The 20423-nt window shown below is 41.5% G+C and overlaps 1 protein-coding gene across 24 annotated transcripts in view; it reads right to left on the bottom strand.

Annotated features, from left to right (window-relative positions):
- Positions 1-20423, bottom strand: part of DTNA (dystrobrevin alpha) — a 364229-nt gene that overhangs the window by 83583 nt on the left and 260223 nt on the right. For all 24 annotated transcript variants that reach the window (XM_037032686.1, XM_037032731.1, XM_037032679.1 and 21 more), the window contains one exon: positions 8310-8523. In XM_037032686.1, the coding sequence (XP_036888581.1) occupies positions 8310-8523 (214 nt within the window). The remainder of the gene's footprint in view (positions 1-8309; positions 8524-20423) is intronic.

Below are 20423 nucleotides of genomic sequence, written 5' to 3'. Positions count from 1 at the left end.
TATGACATATTTTCACAAAGGGCAGGGATTTCATCTTATTCATCTTTGATTCCCAGTTTATCATAGCACCGGGCACATAGCACACTCTTTATATAAAATAAATGAATGCACAAATAGAAAGAAAATTTCTGACTTAACCACTTATGTTTTATATTGAGGAACTCTAAGTTTTTCAGTAAAACTGCCAACATTGCCTTCGCAGGCCCTAAATACTGGATTGTACAGTCATGGGATACGTTGAATTTAGAAGTGGTCACCTACATAAAACTCTTGCTTTTGGGATAGTGAAGTTAACATGTGAACAGAAGAAACCGCTCATTTGGTCCTGGCATCCTTGAAGTTAGCAAAACACCTGAAAAAAATTTCCCATAGCGCTGGGCCAGGTGAGTTTGCCAGGAGTTTCTTCAGAATGGAAGGGGCCAATACTGTTGACATTGTCTCTCTTACCTCCATGAAATCCCATCTGCCATTCATCCAAAGTATAAGTCTGACAAATACAAGTGACATTGGGATGTTCAGTTTATCTACAGTTGTGAAAATTCTTAAAAAAGTGATTTCATTTTAGCAACATACAGAAATCTTAGGATAAAATATTTTCTATCAGAACAAAGTTGTAGTGACTAGATAAGAATGTTTTATGGATATCTTGAATTTAAGATGTGCTTAGATTAAAATCACTAAGCCAATTAAGCACTACGTTAAATATCTAGTTTTAACTTCCGCCAAGATGGAGGCATAAGTGGAAACACTGTGCCTTCTCCCACAACCAAGTTTGGATACAACAAAAGTTTGGAGAAGAAATACATAGCCACAAAACAGAAAATTGAATTATACGGAAGTCCGACAACCACTAACCGTTCAACGGGGCCGGTAAGAGGGGTGGATCCAACAGTGGAGCTGGGTCGGGCAGAAAAGATCCCCAGACCCAGGCGTGCAGGTAGCCCGGACCCAGTCAGGGTGTGGGGCAGACTGACCTCGGTCGCACATTCACGCACAGCGAGACGGACCATGCAGGCCCTAGGGGGACGAGGGCTGGCGGCGGTGGCACACTTGCGTGCAGTGGGACGAAATGCGTGGGCCCGGTGACGGTGGTGGCTGCCGCACCTGTGGGGGCCACAGCAGGAGATGGCAGACTGACGCCATTGCTCCTCGTTGACCCCGCTCCCACATACAGTGTCACAACCCAGCGACTTAGTTGCCCTGCTCTGGTGAACACCTAGATCCTGTTACGTAACAGGCATGAACAGCCCAAAAGATGGCACAAGAAGAACTCAAAGTCCCAGAGCCGATAACTCTAAGCGACCGAGAAATTGGCAGCTTCTCAGAAGCACAGTTCAGGACACTGTTTATCAGGATGCTCACAGAACTGGTTGATTATAGTCACAAATTAGAGGAACATATGAAGGCTAAACTAATTGAAATGAAGGGAGATGTCCAGGAAACCAATAGCGATGGAAAGGAAACTGGGACTCAAATCAATGGAATGGACCAGAAGGAAGAATGAAACATCCGACCAGAAAGGAATGAAGAAATGAGAATTCAAAAAAATGAGGAGAGGCTTAGGAACCTCCAGGACATCATGAAACGTTCCAACATCTGAATTATAGGGGTACCCAAGAAGGAACACACCAAGGCACATCAGAATTACATTAGCCAAGATTAAAATGAAGGAGAGAATCCTAGAAGCATCAAGAGATAAGGGGACAGTCACTTACAAAGGAGTGCCCATCAGACTGTCAGCGGATTTCTCAAAAGAGACCTTCCAGGCAAGAAGGGGCTGGAAAGAAGTATTCCAAGTCATGAAATCCAAAGACCTACAGCCAAGATTGCTTTATCCAGCAAAACTTTCATTTAGAATGGAAGGACAGATAAAGTGCTTCTCAGATAAGGTCAAGTTCAAGGAGTTCATCATCACCAAGCCCTTATTATATGAAATGCTAAAGGGACTTATATAAGAAAAAGAAGATGAAAAATATGAACAGTGAAAGGACAGCAAACACACAGTTATTAACAACCACACCTAAAACAAAAGCAAACCAAGAGGACAGCTAGATCAGGAGTGGAACCATAGAAATGAAGAACACATGGAGGGTTAGCAACAGGGGAGTGGGAGGAGGAGAAGGGGGGAGAAGGTACAGAAAATAGCATAGAGGGTAGGTAGAAAATAGATAGGGGGAGGGCAAGAATGGTGGGGGAAATATAGAATCTAAAGAGCTTGAGACATGTGGTTATAAACTAAGGGGGGGAGAATGGTGGGGGAGGGAGTATGTGGGTGGAGGGGAATGAAGGGGGGAATAGAACAACTGTAATGGTATAATCAATAAAATATATTAAAAATAAAATAAAATAGCACTAAAAAAAGAATGTAAATATCTAGTTTTAGCCATATAGACAATGAAAAAGAAAGAGAGAGGAAAACATTTGGCTTCTTCTCTTTTTTCTTTGCCTCTAAAGTGAACATATGCTTCATTGTTGCATAGAGAAATGGCCGTGTACTTTGTAGTACATCTTGCATTAAATACCAGAATCATTTTTAAAACTCAAAAGGCAGAAGGATTTTGGCAGAGTTCCAGGATTATTTCACATCCATCCATCTTAATAGTGTTGTGGGGGTGGGAGGCTTGGCATGGGAATGGATGTTCAAATGGCTCAATGAGGTGCCGTATGTCAAACAGAGAGGAAAATACCAGGATTTTGTATTCTCTATGAAAGACTATTATACAGTGGATTCGGAGTTCTGGATGGCTGTCATAAAACTGACTCTAAATGTATAATGTGAAGCTTGTTAAGTCCAAATATTTCTTTTCCATACACTCTGTCAAATATGTCTAAATACCACAAGCTAAAAAGGTTAGAAATGTGACTGTAATAATAACATCCTGTAATAAGCATGGGAAGCCTAGGGAAAAAAGCACATTAATTCTTATTAAAAAAATGAGACAGAAAGCATGAACGGAACCGAGCACTAACTGCTTCCTGAGACAAAATGATTTTGATTTTTTTCTCCACTTACCTCATCTAGTATCAGACTGTATGACCTGCAAATTATTTAACCTCTTGTCTCAGCTTCATCACTTACTCAACCTGGAAAATTATAATAATACAGTGCCAAATCGGTAAGACCGTTGGCACACAGTAAATGAGGAGTATATTGTAGCTATGACTGCAATTATTATATTATTTTCATCATTAGAGAATTGGTATTAAGAATACAACTGGACTGCCCAAAATAAAAAAAAATCACTGTTCCTTTTAATAGTTATCATTGTCCATTTATGCATTTTGAGTGGCTGAATATATGTGAAAATAGTATTTGCTAAAAACAAGGTCACTGTCACATAATCTATGTCATGAGGAAATATCCTAAGAAGAAAGATTCCCCTGAACTGAAATGAGATTAAATTAACAGACTAAAGTTGATGCTAGTCTTTCCTAGGGAAGTAGGAAAGGAGTAAGACGAGTATATTGAAGTCTTTTGTGAAAATAGGATCATGTACATTTGTAATCACAAACTCTGTGGATTCTCTTCTCTGTGGAGCAGATGTAAAAATGAATCTAGGAGATAGAGCAAGCCTGGACTCACCAGTCTTGGTAATGTACTGGAGATTAAGGAGGAAAAAGAATGAAAAGAGTATGACAAGAGCTAAGAAAAGTCAACCTTTGATTTTCATTTATTCATTCACTTGGTGATTCATTATGAGCTGGGTATTGAATCAGCTGCTGTGCACACAAAGAGTAAGAGATAGGAGGCAGTCAGATAGGCAGGAAGACACGCCCTATAAGAGAATAGCAGAATCAAGCGAAGGGGACAGTAGGACCCGGGGGAGGGTGATCGACTTGGCCGTGAGAGATGAAGGGCTCCACTGTTTATCAGGTTTTGTGACCTTACCTCTCAAAAAGGCCACCCTTTAAGAATTATTTTCAAGGTAACAATTATACCTCAATAAAGCTATTTAAAAATAGTTATTTTCATTTTGTAACTTTCTGCCATGTTATTTTTCTTTTGTACTTACAAAGAAATAGTAACAGTAAAAGTCCTTAGAATACTTCAAAGAGATCACTTCCTGCCCCCCCAGCCACCCCCCCTCCAGATGTGAATGAGAGGTGAGAGAAATGACTGCGGCCAATTTGTCAGTGGATTCTGCAGGAGGGAACCCCAGGCCAAAGGCTCCCAGCAGCCAATAAGGGAAGGAGGCAGCCAGTTCCTGAAGTGCAGAGAAGGAGGAATGAGACAAGAGGAGGAGACCAGCTCAATTCTCTGGCTATTTGCTAAATGTAGGGTAAGTGGAGGCAGTCTGGCTTCCTCACCCAGGTGTCTGGGTAACTAAGGGAAGCAGTGTTCCCATAACCTTGAATGGGCCTGATATGTAGTGTTCTCATAGCCTTGAGACTGGGTCCAGTGAACCGTTCCCATAACATGAAGTGGGCTTGAATGTGCATTATTATGCTATGTTATATAATTTTCTGGCTTGAAGTTGGCTTTGTTTGCCTCCAGTACTTAAGCAGGTAGGGGCTCCCTGCTGGGTACCATGATGTGTCATGCTGGGGAGCAAGGGCCACACTGTGCGCCACGCAAAGGGGACAGGTGACACACAGAGGCTTGCAGAGACATGCAGGGAGATGCGCAGCTTGTAGCATACATGGCTTGCCCACTCGAGAAGAAAGGCAACTCAAGCATCCCCACAGCTCTGCTCATTTTCTTCCATCTCCCCGAATCTAGAGTAGACATACCAGGCCTTGACAGGCTGCAACACACTAATATTTTCCTTTCCTCTCAGCCCCTGCTCCCCTCTTCTAACACTTATTTTCCCATCCTTCCTAGTACATCCCTGCATTTCCCTGGAGACTGGGAGACATTGGCTTCTATGTGTAGAAAGTGTCTGCTTAGAAGTTGGTTTTACAAGTTGGTTGGTGATGTCATTGGATGACCCCCTCCCAGAGATACAGCCATTTTTCAGAAGGAAAGTCAGGAACGACCAAAATCTTTTAGACTTGAAGGGCTGCCTAGACAAGTATTAAGTGACAGAATGGCAAACATGGACACAGGTCACTGGTGTCAAATACTAGGTCCTAGCATTCTACCCATCAGCCTATGTACACAGCTATGTATTAATGCTGTATCTCCTAAGAAGCTGACTTGGCCAGAGAACAGGGAACCCTTGGAACCAGGAGGCTGTTTGTGGTCTGTGCTAAGTATGCCTATTTACAAACTGAAGTCCAGGTGTCTTTTGGGGGAGAAGAGAGGGAAATGCTACCCTTGGAGAATGGTGATTATGGGAAGGCAAGTCTGGTTCTCAGGAATGCACTCAAGTGAAGTGGGTTTTGATCTTCATTTCAGCCACTTTCTTGGCAGAATCCAACTAGTTGGGGCTGGTCAATTTTCAGGTACTGCCAAAATAATAACCACATATCGTTGACTCCAAGTTCTTACTCTTCATGAATTTAATTTGCTGTAATGTCCTTCCTTTTCAATGATTTTTCTTTTCTTTTGTTTTATTGATTCTAGAGAGAGGGGGAGGGAAGGAGAGGAGAGGGAGAGAAATATCGATGCAAGACAGAAACAATTAGTCGCCCCTGCACCTGCCCCCACAGGGATCAAGCCCGCAACCCAGGCCCGTGCCCTGACTGGGGATTGACCCTGTGACCTTTCAGTTTGCGTAATGATGCCCAACCGAGCCAAATGGGCCGTGTTCCTTTTTATTTTTTTACATCGTCTCTCTAGAGTCCAGGCTCTTAAGGTATCTCTAACTCTTACCCTTTTGGATTTTGAGTTTTTCTTAATCATGTTGATTTAAAATACAACATATAAAGGGAAATCTTAACTATTTCAGTGATTCCACGATAGCTAGAGCACATGTGGATCTACTAGTACCAGGCTCATTCACAACCAACAGAATACAGAGGCTCCTTTAAACAGCTGGGTCTGTTACCGGAGAAGTGGTAGGAAGTGGCGTTAGGTTTCCATACTAGTTCTCCTTCGGATAAATTGGAGTTTACAATGACAAGAGATAGATTCGGACATTCATTTTGTTCTTGCTTCTTTTCTTATACTCCCTTCTAAGTTGTATTTTCAGGTATTAGTACTTCCTGATAGCTTATATTACACATTATCTAAAATATGAAAAGCCACTAAAGGAAAATTTGAGTGTCGGTACAACTGCATATACTCGTTTGCTACGTCAAAGGACAGAGGGTGGAAGTACTTCAGCCTGGTGTCTCTATGTGGCTGTGTCTGTACATCTCTTCAGTGAGATGTCTCTATGTAGATGTGTTTACAAATCAACTCCAAGGAGATCAAGGGCCTTCCTATCTGTAAGAGCAGTAGGAACCAAACAAACATTTCTCCTGAACATTTGTATGAATTGTTTTTGACCTTGGTACAGTTCTTAAGCTTAGCATTCATCAACCTTGAAATTTAACCATATAATGATAGTTATTTAGAGAACATGTATACCTCTATTTTTTTGAAATGACCTTCCCAATATTTCTAAACAAAAGTAAAAAACCTAACCCTCGTAGTTCAGGTCCTATATATTTTACAAAATTCCTCTTCCTTATTATTAATCTGGCATTCTTTCTATATTTATAGAGTGGGTCCAAATTATTATTTTCTACTTCTGATTCCTTATGAATCCTTTAGCAATAATACTCTGAGAGTTAGTGGGAACTTATATTTCCCTTTTTACATTTCCATTGCTACACTTATAACAAGCCCCCTAAAGACCTGAGTGGCAAGTCTGAAAGCTGCCATCCTCTTGTTGAGGGGACAGGATGGAAATGCTGTTATAGAAATTCCATGGCCTTGTTCCATTCTGCTACCTGTCACGTGGGAACAACAGCCTTGCTCTCTGCCCTGCTCGGTTACCATAGTGATTAGCCCAAAGCAGTACATTGGTTCTGAAGTCTGCACAGACTAAGCACAGAGCCTATCCCTNCCCTAAAGACCTGAGTGGCAAGTCTGAAAGCTGCCATCCTCTTGTTGAGGGGACAGGATGGAAATGCTGTTATAGAAATTCCATGGCCTCGTTCCATTCTGCTACCTGTCACGTGGGAACAACAGCCTCGCTCTCTGCCCTGCTCGGTTACCATAGTGATTAGCCCAAAGCAGTACATTGGTTCTGAAGTCTGCACAGACTAAGCACAGAGCCTATCCCTCTGGGGTGCTTGTTTTAAAACTGTTTCCTTCAACTTGAGACTTTCTAAAAATATAAGTATCACAGAAACAATAATACGTACTGGTCAAAGTAGCACAAATGATTCTGTTACTACTCTAGGTGGTAGAGTGACAGCTGGTGGCTTTTGTAAGAGAGTGGCATAATAACATTAGTCTGGCTAGATTATCTCCAGTGGTGGGCTTAAATATTCCCAGGCATTGGACAGACAATGAGACTGAGAATACGCTTCTGAGAGTCTTAAAATGGGATTGTTGAAAGGTCAAGTTATTCATTTTCCTTTTTGATATTCAAAACCAGTAGTGAAAGTGGAGGCATTGATACATATAGACCAGAGGCTATTAGCAGGAGCCCCTTTGAAATTTTGGGTGATGGTATAATTCAGGGGAGTTTTCATATTTCACAAGGCTGCCACATAGGCCTTGGAAAAGACACCTTAGCTGGATATCTAAATACCCACTCTGCCACTAACCGTCTGAGAGTGTTAGTGACACTGTCTTTGTGCCTCAGCTCCTTTGTCCATAAAGCAAAAGATTTGGAAGAACAGTCTTTAAGATCTCAGCCAGCTCTGAAGCTCTCTGACTCCATGAGGGGAAATTATAAGATAATGAGGCTGAGTTTCCACTGTGGTGTGCGGACAGCATCACTCTGTTTTCTGTGGCACGTTATCAACCAGTCCATTTAGCGCAAGTCGCAGCTACTTTCAGTAGGCTGGTCAAGAAACCCTTTCCAGTCTCTCACTGTTTGCTCTAGGGTCCTGTCACTTCACCCCAGAAGCACTGTCTTAGGCAATGTGCAAAGAAGAGAGTTAAAACCATCCTCCCTCTTCATGCTGCATTAAATCGCTCCACAGGCATGGCACCACACAACACTTCCAAGCGTCCATAACTTCTAGAAAGTACGGGACGAGTTAAATAAAGGTCAGGATATACAATACAACTGTACTCAATTTCCTATGGCACCATGTCATTCTCTCGTCTTTCCCACAGCATTTAAATTTTATGTCAAACACAGAAAAACTTTATTGGAATAAGTATCTGATCAAGAAAAAAAGAGGCGGCAGGTTACCCACCCCCCCCAAATTATTTGCAATAAAGACCAAGAAGGACAAAGGGGAGCATGTAAAAAGTCACGTACGGATCAAACGCCGCCAGCAGGAAGTTGAGCAGCAGGCTGATGGACTGCTCCACGTGGATTTGGTGCGTGGTTGGCATCCGTTTGTTGAGCTGGTAAAAAATGGTGGACAGCACGGCCTCCAAGCGGGCCACACTGAGCTCTATGTTTGGGTCCAGGTTGTTCAGAGCATTTTCCCGCAATGCTTCTATGACGTTCCAAATGTCCACCAGGTGCACTGTATACAATTAAAGCAGAGCGAACACATCAGCCCAAAGTGCAAGGAAAGGTAAATGCATTATTTTACATGTTTCACCTGTCAAGCACCTCACGGGCTTCGGAATGTGCTTGACTATTGCAGGGGTCGACGTAAGTACATGTACACAGTGCGTAATTTCAAAGACTTGATGTATGATGTGTAACAGCAAGCAAATGAATACCACAGTAGATGGTTACTTCCAGTCTTCATCATGACCCATGAAATACAGCTATTGTACCCACGTTACACGTGAGGAAACAGGATCATGGAAATTAACCGACAAAACACAAAGGTCCTAGTCTAGTCAATGGAAAACTGGCATTCAGGTCCAAGCCTATCTGGCTTCTTTAAAAAACTGACCTAAAATTGACATTTAACACCATGTAACTTGAAGGTGTACACTGTGTTGATTTGATAAGTTTATGTACGGCAATCTGATCACCGCCATAGTGTTAGCTAAGACCTCCATCATGTTCCATAATTACACTTTCTTTTTGTGGAGAGAACATTTAAGAGCTCGTTTCTCAGCTGCTTTGGAGTAGACACGACTTGTGATTACAGTTAGCAAGTCTGTGTGGCTTCAAGTATGTTTCTGTTGTACATGCCAACCCCTAAAAAAAGAAAGAGAGAAAAACAACACAACACTTAACTTCTTCCATTCTCATCTTTGGAAGGGTCTTAAGACTGCATTTGAGAATTGGAAATATTTTCATTTATCTATTTTTAATAGTAGAAGGTTTGAAATAAGAAACAAGGAGGCAGGAAGACAGGGGAATGCTACAACACAGCAGCAGAACTAAGTCACAGATCACTTAACTATACTGGTTAAGAACAGTTTTTTGGTTACAGTATTTAGTGGCTCATTTACCTTAAGTCATGGCTACTTTCACTAGGATAGTCAAGAAATCCATTTCTATTTCTGTTCACCCTGAGGTCTTGTTATGACATCCCAGAAACTATCATCACAATTAAGATAAGGAACACATCCATGACCTCCAAGAGTTTGCTCATGCTTCTTTTTAATCCATCCCACTTCCTGTCCCAGGAAACCACAGATCTGATGTCACGATTTTCTAGACTTCTGTATGCTGAAACTGTACAGTGTACTTTTTTTTGGCCTGGATAATTTGACTTAGTGTAACTATTTTGAGAGTCATCCCTGTTGGTGGATATATTAATATCATAGTTTGTTCTTTTCTGTTGCTGAATAGTACTCTATTATATGGCGACGTCACAACTCTGTTGATGGACATTTGGGTTGTCTGATTTTTTGTGATAAAGAATAAAGTTATTAAAACAATCATGTACAAATCTTTGTATAAACATATGCTTCCATCTCTGTTGGTAAATTCTTAGAAAGAAGTGGCTATGTTGTGTAGAAGGTGCATATTCAATTTTTTTGAAAAACTTTTGAAGTGCGTTCCAAAGTAGTTGTACTATTTTATGTTCCCATCACAGTGTATGAGAGTTCCAGTTTCTCCACAATTTCATCAAGTTCAGGGGTCACTTTCTTTACACTTTTGCATTTGAAAATAAATGCCATCTTTCTCAGTGAAGTACAGGTTTCAGTTCCATGAGAAATGTGCACTCCACATATACTTTTCCACCACCAACTCCCAAGCTTTATCCTATATCTTTGCTAATTTCTGACACGATGTCAAAAACAAAAACAAAAACAACTAACATCTCTTGAACCCCTGTACTTGGAGTCCCAAGTGGTGGACTTAGAGTTCAAAGACCTAGGTTCAAATCTGGCTCTTCTACTACAGGTGCATGCCCTCTTAGCCTTGAAGGCTTAGAGCCTTACTGTTCTAATTTATGAAGTGGGTATGGTGCTCCTTAAATGGGAAATGCACAAAGTTGTGAGCAGTAGTGCCTGCTCCACAGACACAATACATTATATGTGAACAAATGAACAATGTGTGCCATGAAAAAGAACCCTCTTTTAAAAAAGCATATCTCTGGTTTCTGGCAGAGGAATACAAATCACTTTTCAAATGAATTACTTATATGTTACATTTGGGTAAATTCAGATTTATGGATTCTAAATTTGCAACCTTTTGTGTGTATCACACAATACATACATTATTTGTACTTTTAATGTTATTTATCCAATTTTTTCTTTAATATATCTTATTGATTATGCTAACACAATTGTCCCACTTTCCCCCCTTTATTCCCTTCTGCCCTGCACACCCCCTTTCACCCTCATTCCCCCCCTTTAGTTCATGTCCATGGGTCATACATATAAGTTCCTTGACTCCTATACTTCCTATACTATTCTTAACCTCCCCCTGTCTAGTTTCTACCTACCATTTATGCTACTTATTCCCTGTGCCTTTTCCCCCTGTACTCCTCTCCCACTCCTCCACTGATAATATTCCATGTGATCTCCATTTCTGTGATTCTGTTCCTGTTCTAGTTGTTTGCCTAGTTTGCTTTTGTTACTTTTTTTTTAGGTTCGGTTGTTGATAGTTGTCTGTTGTAATTTTACTGTTCATACTTTTGATCTTTTTCTTAGCTAAGCCCCTTTAACATTTCATATAATAATGGCTTGGTGATGATGAACTCCTTGAACTTGACCTTATCTAGGAAAGGGCTTTATCTGCCCTTCCATTCTAAATGAAGCTTAGAAAGCTTTGCTGGATAGAGTAACCCTGGATGTAAGTCCTTGCCTTTCATGACTTGGAATACTTCTTTCCAGTCCCTTCTTGCTTGTAAGGTTTCTTTTGAGAAATCCGCTGACAGTCTGATGGGAACTCCTTTGTAGGTGACTGTCCCCTTATCCCTTGATGCTTCTAGGATTCTCTCCTTCATTTCGGTCTTGGCTAATGTAATGATGATGTGCCTTGGTGTGTTCCTTCTTGGGTGCAACTTCTTTGGGACTTTCTGAGCTTCCTGGACTTCCTGGAAGTCTATTTCCTTTGCCAGATTGGGGAAGTTCTCCTTCATTATGCTTTCAAATAAATTTTCATTTTCTTGGTCTTCCTGTTCTCCTTATGGCACCCCTTTGATTTGGGTGTTGGAATGTTTAAGTTAAGGTTGCTAAGCCTCTCCTCATTTTTTTGAATTCTTATTTCTTCATTCAGTCGTGGTTGCATGTTTCTTTCTTTCTTCTGCTCTAAACCATTGATTTGCATCCTGGTTGCCTTCCCATCATGGTTGGTTCCCAGTACATTTTCCTTTATTTCACTTTTCACAGCCTTCATTTTTTCCTGTATTTTGCAACTATATTCAGCCAGTTCTGTGAGCTCCCTGATCATCAGTATTTTGAACTGTGCATCTGATAGGTTGGCTATCTCTTCATTGCTTAGTTGTATTTTTTTCTGGAGTTTTGATCTGTTCTTTCACTTGGGCCATTTTTCTTTTCTTTTCTTTTTTTTTGTCTCAGCACCCCTGTGAAGTAGTAAGGAGCGGAGCCTTATGTGTTCACCAGGGAAGGGCAACCTATGTGGCTGGTTGTGATGCTGTATGTGGAGAAGGGGTCCAACAGGGAACAGTGCTGTTTGCTCTGCTCTGGCCTGGCTTTCAGTCATTCCCCCCACTTCCCACAAGCAAATTGGGCCCTTCTGGTGCTGACTCCCAGGTGGGTGGGCTTGTGTACGTTCTAGGACCCTCTGGGTCTCTCCAACAAACTCTACTGTGAAGCTGTGAGTTTCTCCTGAAGCTGCAACCTTCACAGGTTTTTTTTTAGCCAGAGGTTTTGAGGCTTTGTTTTCCCAAGCTGGGACCCTGGGTTGAGCAGTCTGTCTTGCTCCCCAGTTGTTCCTCCCGGTTCATCTACATGCAAATGTGGGACTGCGTGCTCCACAATCTGCTGCTTCACTGGGTCTGCCAGCTGCCTCTCTGCTCACCTCAGTCCTCCGGCGGCCACCTTGCTGTGAGTCCTCTCCGCCTGGCTGCCCTTTTCCGCTCCTCCTACTGGACTGGATGGATGTTTCTTCTTTAATTCCTTGGTTGTTGGACTTCCATACAGTTCATTTTCTGTCAGTTCTGGTTGTTTTTTGTTTTTAAATTTGTTCTTATCCTTCTTTTGGTTGTGCGAAGAGGCACAGTGTGTCTACCTATGCCTCCATCTTGGCCAGAAGTCTATTTATCCAATTTTGTAACTTAGCAATCAAGGCACTCCTAACGAAATAGTATCTATAAGTTGAATTTATTTATTTTCGAGGAAAACCTGGGATTCCTACCATGATTCCCCTCAGAGCTGATCTGCAGATCCTCTGGAACTAGTCCTCAGGATGGATGGGTCTGGGTGCAGGACACAGAAAGAGCGGCTGGAGAGGTCCAGCCTGTCATCCTGATTGGTGTCTGTGCCCAGGGCTCCACTGGTAGTAGGTTACTCATCTGGTTCTTGGCTATGGGTTATGTGAAGCAGGCATTGGAGAAGAGGCATGTGACCACAAACTTGAGCACAGGAGGGAGATGGTTGCAAGCCAGGAAAGGGAGACAGCTGCTGGGAGAGAGAGGAAATCTGGACGCCTCAGTGTCTCCTCTTTGAGGGGCATCATGAGTCTCTCAGGATTCTCTGAGAGAATCACACAGGTCCACGGAAGTGGCCGACATGTCCCCAGGTGTCTGTGTGTGTGGGAGGGTCCCTCAGGAATTGCAGTCTCCGCAGGTCAAGCCTACATTCATCTCCTCCCTGTCAAACCCACTTTCTCTGGGGTTCCCTGCCTTGATGAATGGCTTCACCCCACCCTCATTCTTCTCCTGCCCCAGCAAGAGTCTGGACTTCATCTCTGGATCCTCATATCTCACGTGCTATCAATGACTGAGTCCTATGAACTTCACCTCCAAAACATCACTTCAATTCCTCCATTTCCATGGACACTTATTCCCATCGCCCAACGTTATCAGCATTATTTGCTACTGGTTGACGAAGTCAGTTCCTTCATCCTCAGTCTCTCTCCACTGCAGTCCTTTCTAAATACTGTAGCCAGGGTGATGTTTCTGAACTGCATGTCTGACATGTCACCTGTACACTGCTTAACGTCCTCTGATAACTCCCCATTTGGTTGCAGTCCACTCTTCAACATGGCTTGCAAAGTTCTTTCTGTTCTGGCGCCACTTCTCACCTATATCTCATCCGTCTTGCCTTAAGGTCAACGCCTCATCAAGGATGTCTTTCAGGGTCTTTCACTCTAGACTTCCTCCTACGTGATGCCTGTGGGCCCTGTTATTTTCTTATACTACCTGTTAACTAACTTATATTCCCTGGATACTCCTTGTTAACTAACTTATAAAATGTTAATGAACATTTATAAGTACTGAGTGGACTCTCTGTAGACCGGGTTGTCCGTTTCCCCTCTGCCTTGTACGTGCCGCAGGAAGAGACTCTGTTGTGATGCCTGTTTTTACCCTCAGCCTCACACATCACAGGAACTTAATAAGTATCTGTTGGCTAAGTAAGCCCAGGACAGGAAAGTGATTCAACAGTGAACACTCATTTGATTGCTAAAGGGGCAATATAGTAAAGACATGAAGAACCACAAAAGCCTTCCTTTGAATCCTAGGTATATCATCTATCACATTGCTTGGCTTCTCTGAGTCTTCATCTTAGAAAAGTGGGGCTGATAATCTACCCTCAAATGATTACTATGAAGATTAAATGGGGCAATGCCTGTGAAATGCTTGGAATAGGGCACGTGACATAAATAATAACACAGACAAATTATTTAGAAATCATATGAAGTTACTAAAAATAAATATGTTCTATATTTGTGTTTCCACACATTTAAGGCCTCAATATGAGGAAAAATGAAATACTAATTGTGGCTGTGAGACTTGTGTCAATTATAATTGACAAGTAAAATTAGGGTTTATAATCACACGCAAGGCACTGTGGCAGGGCCTGGGGACTCAAAGGGAAACAACGCACATGTGGCCCCTGCCTCAGAGAGCTGACAGTCTGAAAGGGACACAGTCATGACTCACAGTCACACAAACAGGTAACTAGAAATGGTGACTTCCTGTCATGGGCAGGGCACTAGGTACAAAACTGGATTATGTTGTGGTGGTGAAGGGGCCAGAAGTACAAGATAAGGTGCAGGAACACTGGCCAGGACAAGAATTTGGGTCTTTGTGTGGAGAGTGTGAAGACAGTAACACGCTCAGAAATGCAGCTTAAACACGCCATTTCTGACTGTCAGGGCAGAAAGGAATGGAGCCGGGCAGGCAGGCGTGTGGGAGGGGCTGCAGCTCGTTGCTCTAGTCCAAGTAGAAGACGGGGGTGTTCTGCACGGGGAGTGGCGGTACCTAGAGAACCTGCAATCACGCACATCACTCTCTCATGTGTACTTGTTTTCCAGGAGAGGCAACGAAGGAAGGATACGGGCTTTGTGATCACGAACATCGAGGTTTCACTCCTGGCTTCATTAATAACTATACAACCGTGAGCAAGGCATTTCACTTTATACATTTATTATTCCACTTTAGAAATGAGAAAACTGATACCATCCTGAGGAAGTTATACAAGTGCTGACCACAGGGCTCAGCACATCAGAGGTGCTCAATGAATGATAGCCATTTGTGTTAAAATAATTGAACGCCCTCTGATCTATAGCCACTATGCTATTACTAATTTACACTATTTGTGAATCCAAACCTAAATTTTAGCCCACTCTTCCAAATTCAACAAACTAATTAACATGTAACTTTATGCATATATTATGTGAGTTCTACAGAAGAGGCACAAACCACATGTCATCCAAAAAGCAGATGTTAATCAGGTGAGTTGTCATAAATTCGGAGTTAGTGGAGTTTGAACTGGTTTTACTGAATTTGATAGAGACCTGGTGAGGAAGGCCCTCTTTCATAATGGCTTCTTGGAAACTTTTTAAAATTAGTAACTACTTTGGGAGATGCAGATCACTGTGCCGGATACCGTAGATTCCCAGGCAGTCAGTTGGGTTTCTACTGGTCTCCCTCTAGCTATGACCTTGGGCAAGCCACTTAACTTCCTTCTGTAAATTTTAGTTTCCTCATCTGTAAAATGGGGACAATAATGATTCCTCTCTTACAGGGCAATTTTGGGGATCAAATGAAGTAATCAGTGTAAAGCACGTCACACAGTATTTAGGGCATAATAAGCATCATTCAATATCTACTAATTATTATTGAGAAAGATAAGAATCACAATTCCTGTGCTGAGTTAAATAGAAACACTAAGAAATGTGCTGAGTTGAGAGACATTAGGAAGTTATTAAGAGGTCTGTTTTGAAGTCTGACAGTTGTACAAATATGTTGTCTACAGCTGAGTTATCAAATCATTTTAGCAAAGGACATTTAGGTATGCAACAGAGATGATGCACCACTAGATGGCACTACACACATTTTACTAAATAGTTCTCAAGCTGTTAAGTGTCCACCATAAAGCACCTGCTACTAGTTACAGGTGATAGGAAATGGAGTTTCCTCATCCATAGAACTGTATACACCTTGCAGTAGTATACTAGAAAAGGCAACAGTTTACATAGTGAAATTACTTAGTTAACATTAACCACATCAAGAATAAATAAAAGGTGCTCTTAAAAGTGGAATTTAGACAGAAAACTGTACTTGAGCAAGAATTAAATAAAAATAAAAATTAAAAAAGAAAAAAGTGGAATTTAGTATGTCATAGAATCTTAAAAATAATATTAGTGTTAATTGCATATATTAATTATTCATAGCTCACAGTAGCTTGTCTTTATAAATGGAAATAGACAAAACTTCAAGAGTTTGTCTTAAATCCAAGAAATCTCATATTGAAAAGGGCTGTGGGAGGTCATGGAGGGGTAGGGGGAGGGATTCCACATGGGTAGTTTCCGAATCCCAAGCCGTGCTGCTGATGTGTTGTGCTATTATAGTAGGAGACGGACTCTCGGTTCATCGTTAGAGATGCCTTAAATCCAAGTGTCTTTGGGGAAAGTGCAAAAATGCCAAACTCATTTACAACGAATAGAAATGACTGATGTCATAAACTTTATTAGAAGTAGTGGAATCACATAAATAGGGCAAAGTACAGAGGAGAGGGTATAGAAAGTACACAGATATCAAAAGATAACTTTAGGATTTAGCCCATCTCATGAATTAGTACAGGGCCAGCCTTCTCTGGGCCACATCACAGAGACTGGGGCCAGGTCAGTGAATCTAAGCATGACATCCTTTTCCTAAAGCACATAGAGAACCTCTCAAAATTCCCAAGCCCAGATTCTACCACTCCCTGAGTCCAAAATCTAGGAGGGTGGGCAAGGTTTGACAAAGCTCTCCAGGTGACTCTGCTAACCACATGTTCATAAGCCTCTGGAACATTTTCAGATGGCTTGAGGCTAGGGCAGGCCAATGAACAATTGTCCTACAGTGATTTCCCTTCTGTCATTTTGGAGGAGTGGTTGTCAACTGTGGTGGCACATTGGAACCACCTCCAAGGTTGGAAAACGGTTTCCTGGTGACGCTGCTGTGGCTGGTTCCATACATGGAACTTCAGGGCACTGGGTCTGCTAGGAAGGCAGACTCTCAGGTCTCCCACTCAGACCTGGAGAATCAGAATCTGCCTTTTAACAACATCCCCAGTTTATTTTCACAGTAAAGTATGAGAAGTGGTGCTCAAAATCTATCGTTTTTATTCCTCTCACATCAAGACAGCCTGCTATGTCTTATTAGGTTGTGAGGTGTGTTTCAAGAAGCTGGTAATTATCAATTAATTTGTATGGTTCAAACATGATTTATGTAATTATGTATATATACATTGTTTTAGAGGGGTTTGAGATTTTTATAAGAAGGTCACTCATTGCATTATAATGTTGTTTTCTTAATTATGCAGAAAGGAAATTGGAGTTGGGGTGGGAATTGAAGGTAATTTGTTGACATGCCCGAGGAACTGCATATGCCTTTGGTGACACAGATACAACCTTTGGCAGTGTGTACACTGTGTGGTGTGTGCATGTGTGTGCATCCATGTATGCACCCTCTCAACTCACACCCACCTTTGCTACTCATGCTGCAAGTGATGGGACTGGTGGCTGAGTCATTGCTATGACCTGTTTTCCCATTTCTGAGACATGCAGGTAAAGGCAGACTTGACTTACTCATCAAATCCTAGAGTAAAGGACTCAGGATGTGCCGTGTCTCCTGAAAACTCACCCTATTCTTTCCTCCCCAGACCCAGTTCCTGACCTTCAAGGTCATTTCTAGATGAAATTTCCATTGTCACCATGCTCTTCAGAATAGGCTAACCAAGTTCAGGTGGCATTTCTGATTAGTTTATGTTATGGGTTTGAAGTGCCCAGTGGTGTTTGTTTACATTGTATATTCTGAATATATGTTTGTTGGCTTGGAGAAAAGTTAATTATGGTGATTCATTCTTCTAGTTACCCAATGAAGTTCCAATGTCTTTGCAACTAAAAGATGAACACACAGATAATCATTGTCTTTTTCCAGTGACAGCTCACAAGTGGAGCTTTCATTCAGTATTCTACATGCCAAATAAACTTTAAGTAAAAATGCTTTTAAGGAGCTTCCCAAGGGGGCCAGGCAGCCACAGGGTGGGGTGAGAGGAAGGAGGGAGAGAGAGTCACTCTGACACTCAGTCCCCTTGTGAGTGTCAGAGTGACTCCAGGTTGCACCTTCAGACTCTGGCTATCTTAAGCCGATAACTAGCTGTCTTTCTCACCCTTCCACACCAGAGACAAAAACTTCATTCATAAAACAAGCATTTATTTAGCCCTTATTATATTGTAGCACTGTGTGGGATCTGGAATTAGCACGTGGAGATAGGTGCTGTCTGACCACACAGAGCTTCCAGGCAGTTGGGAGCAGAAATATTGAGCAAACTAACACACTGAGCATGCCATATAACAATCTATTTTCTCTTATAGAGAATAAAATGGGCTCAGTGATAATAGGCTGAAATTCAAGTGTTTCTTTATTTTGTATAATGGGAATAATAATATTCATCTTTTTAATCTTACAGGTGTTCTGAGGAACAAAAAAATTTACATGGAAAACATTAAACTGTAAAGCACTATATGCATTTTAGAAATTCTTATTTTTGAGAGAAAACAAATTAAAATTTACTGTCACATTCAGATGAAATCATAAAACTTTCTCCCCTCAAATTCTTTCATTGTTTGTTTCACTGTGTCAGTTATGAAAACACAACCTTCCTTTTAAAATTTCAGGTTTGTTTTCCTCTTAATGAATGTAACACATTATAAATCTATGAGAGATTATATCACAGTGATGAGTATTTTAGTTGACTTTCAGATCAAGTAGTTGATCCTAAAATTCAGAGCGGCTCAGCTCATGAGAAAAAAAGGATCTTTCCACGTATCACTACTTATCACACTTGTATTGTGCATATAGGCATTAACATATGGAGATACACTACCATATTCTTCTACATACAGAGTTGGGAAAGGAAGTGACAAACGAGATTACAAAACATTTTCAAAAGAAATGAAACCCAACCAGTAATTTTAAAGATTCTATAATAAACTATTCTTGATGTTACAGGTCATTTAAGAAAACGGAAGAGACTCTCAGAGGGCAGAACTGAAGATTAAGATAAGATACTACAATATAAAAAGCCCACATTCACAGCGCAGATTTAAATTAAAAAGCTACTGGAGCTGAAACCACAGGGATGCTGTTGTGGGCTGGAAACTTGGGAGGAGGACGTTCCTGAATCACAGAAGGATGAGAATACACATTTGCGGGGGGAGGGGAAACTCCAAGAAGGCAATCAAGCAGCAGTCGCACAGAGTAGCCGATGCAGATGGTACAATGCAGATGGTATTCAATGCGTCTGCAATGCAACGAACGCAGATGGTACAATGAGACCTTGTATTGACTTGACTGGGCCAGAGGAGTGTGTGCAGGGGAGGGGGTGCTTCCTGGAAAGTAGGGTCTGTAACTAAGTGAACTTTTCTGTTGCCCATTATGTTACACTTTCCAATTGTTAGTAAGCAAATAGAAAGATGGAGAAAATGCAACCTGTATATTTTAATGCTGAGTTTCATTTTCAAACCACCATATATGCTAATTCTGCCTCCCATCTACAGCCAACCAGTCCAGTGGGGAAAGCCAGAAGTAATCTTTTAGCTCAATGAGTGGGTCTAATTCCATAGGTTTGGGGTATGGCCAGGGCATCCCTAGGTTAAGCACCTCCTTAGGGGATTCTGAAAGACAATGAAGTCTGAGAACCACTGCTATGAAGTATGACTTTAAGGATGGTGTTAGACAAGGGACAGGAAGAACAGGAAATGAATGCTCATTCGACACAGGAATTCATTTAAGAGGTGCCAGGAGACTCCCAGGAACACTGTGGTCAAGAAATCCATGTGCAAATCAGCCAGTTGTTAAGATAGTCTCAAGTGAAGTTTTTCTTTCTTTTTTTTTTCATGCAGTAAGGCCTTTTATCATGACAAAATAGTGTTTAAAAATCTTGGGTGGGAGAAGAGCTCAGTTACATAGTATGCTTTGCCAGAGTCAACCAATGCATTTTGATGCGATTGTGGTGATGATCTTGCCATCACCCACACTAACCCAGGCTGAGTTTGGAAAGGAAAGTGAATGAATGCACAGGAAGCATCTATGATGGCATCTAGTGAATATTATAATCACATAATAACGATGCATCCACCCAGATGTGAAGAGTGGTCACCCCAGAGGAGTGGGTGGAGATCTGGTGTACGTAACGGAGAGACCCCCACTTCTTGCTTCACCTTTCTGTATTTTTTTAAACTTCATAAGAGCATGTATTAGTTTCAAATTGTAAGAATTGTGAAACAAAATATTTAAAAATTAAAAAAAAATTTTCATATTTGATAACGACTAGTGAGCCATACCCCATACCTTTTAAAATATGAATCTAAACATCTGAGTAGCTCACCAAA

The sequence above is a fragment of the Sturnira hondurensis genome, unplaced genomic scaffold (genome assembly GCF_014824575.4).
Source record: "Sturnira hondurensis isolate 20B ecotype Veracruz unplaced genomic scaffold, ASM1482457v3 Scaffold0001872, whole genome shotgun sequence".
Classification (NCBI taxonomy): domain Eukaryota; kingdom Metazoa; phylum Chordata; class Mammalia; order Chiroptera; family Phyllostomidae; genus Sturnira; species Sturnira hondurensis.
Note: the sequence above shows the minus strand (reverse complement) of the source record. Positions and strands in the feature narration are given on the sequence as shown.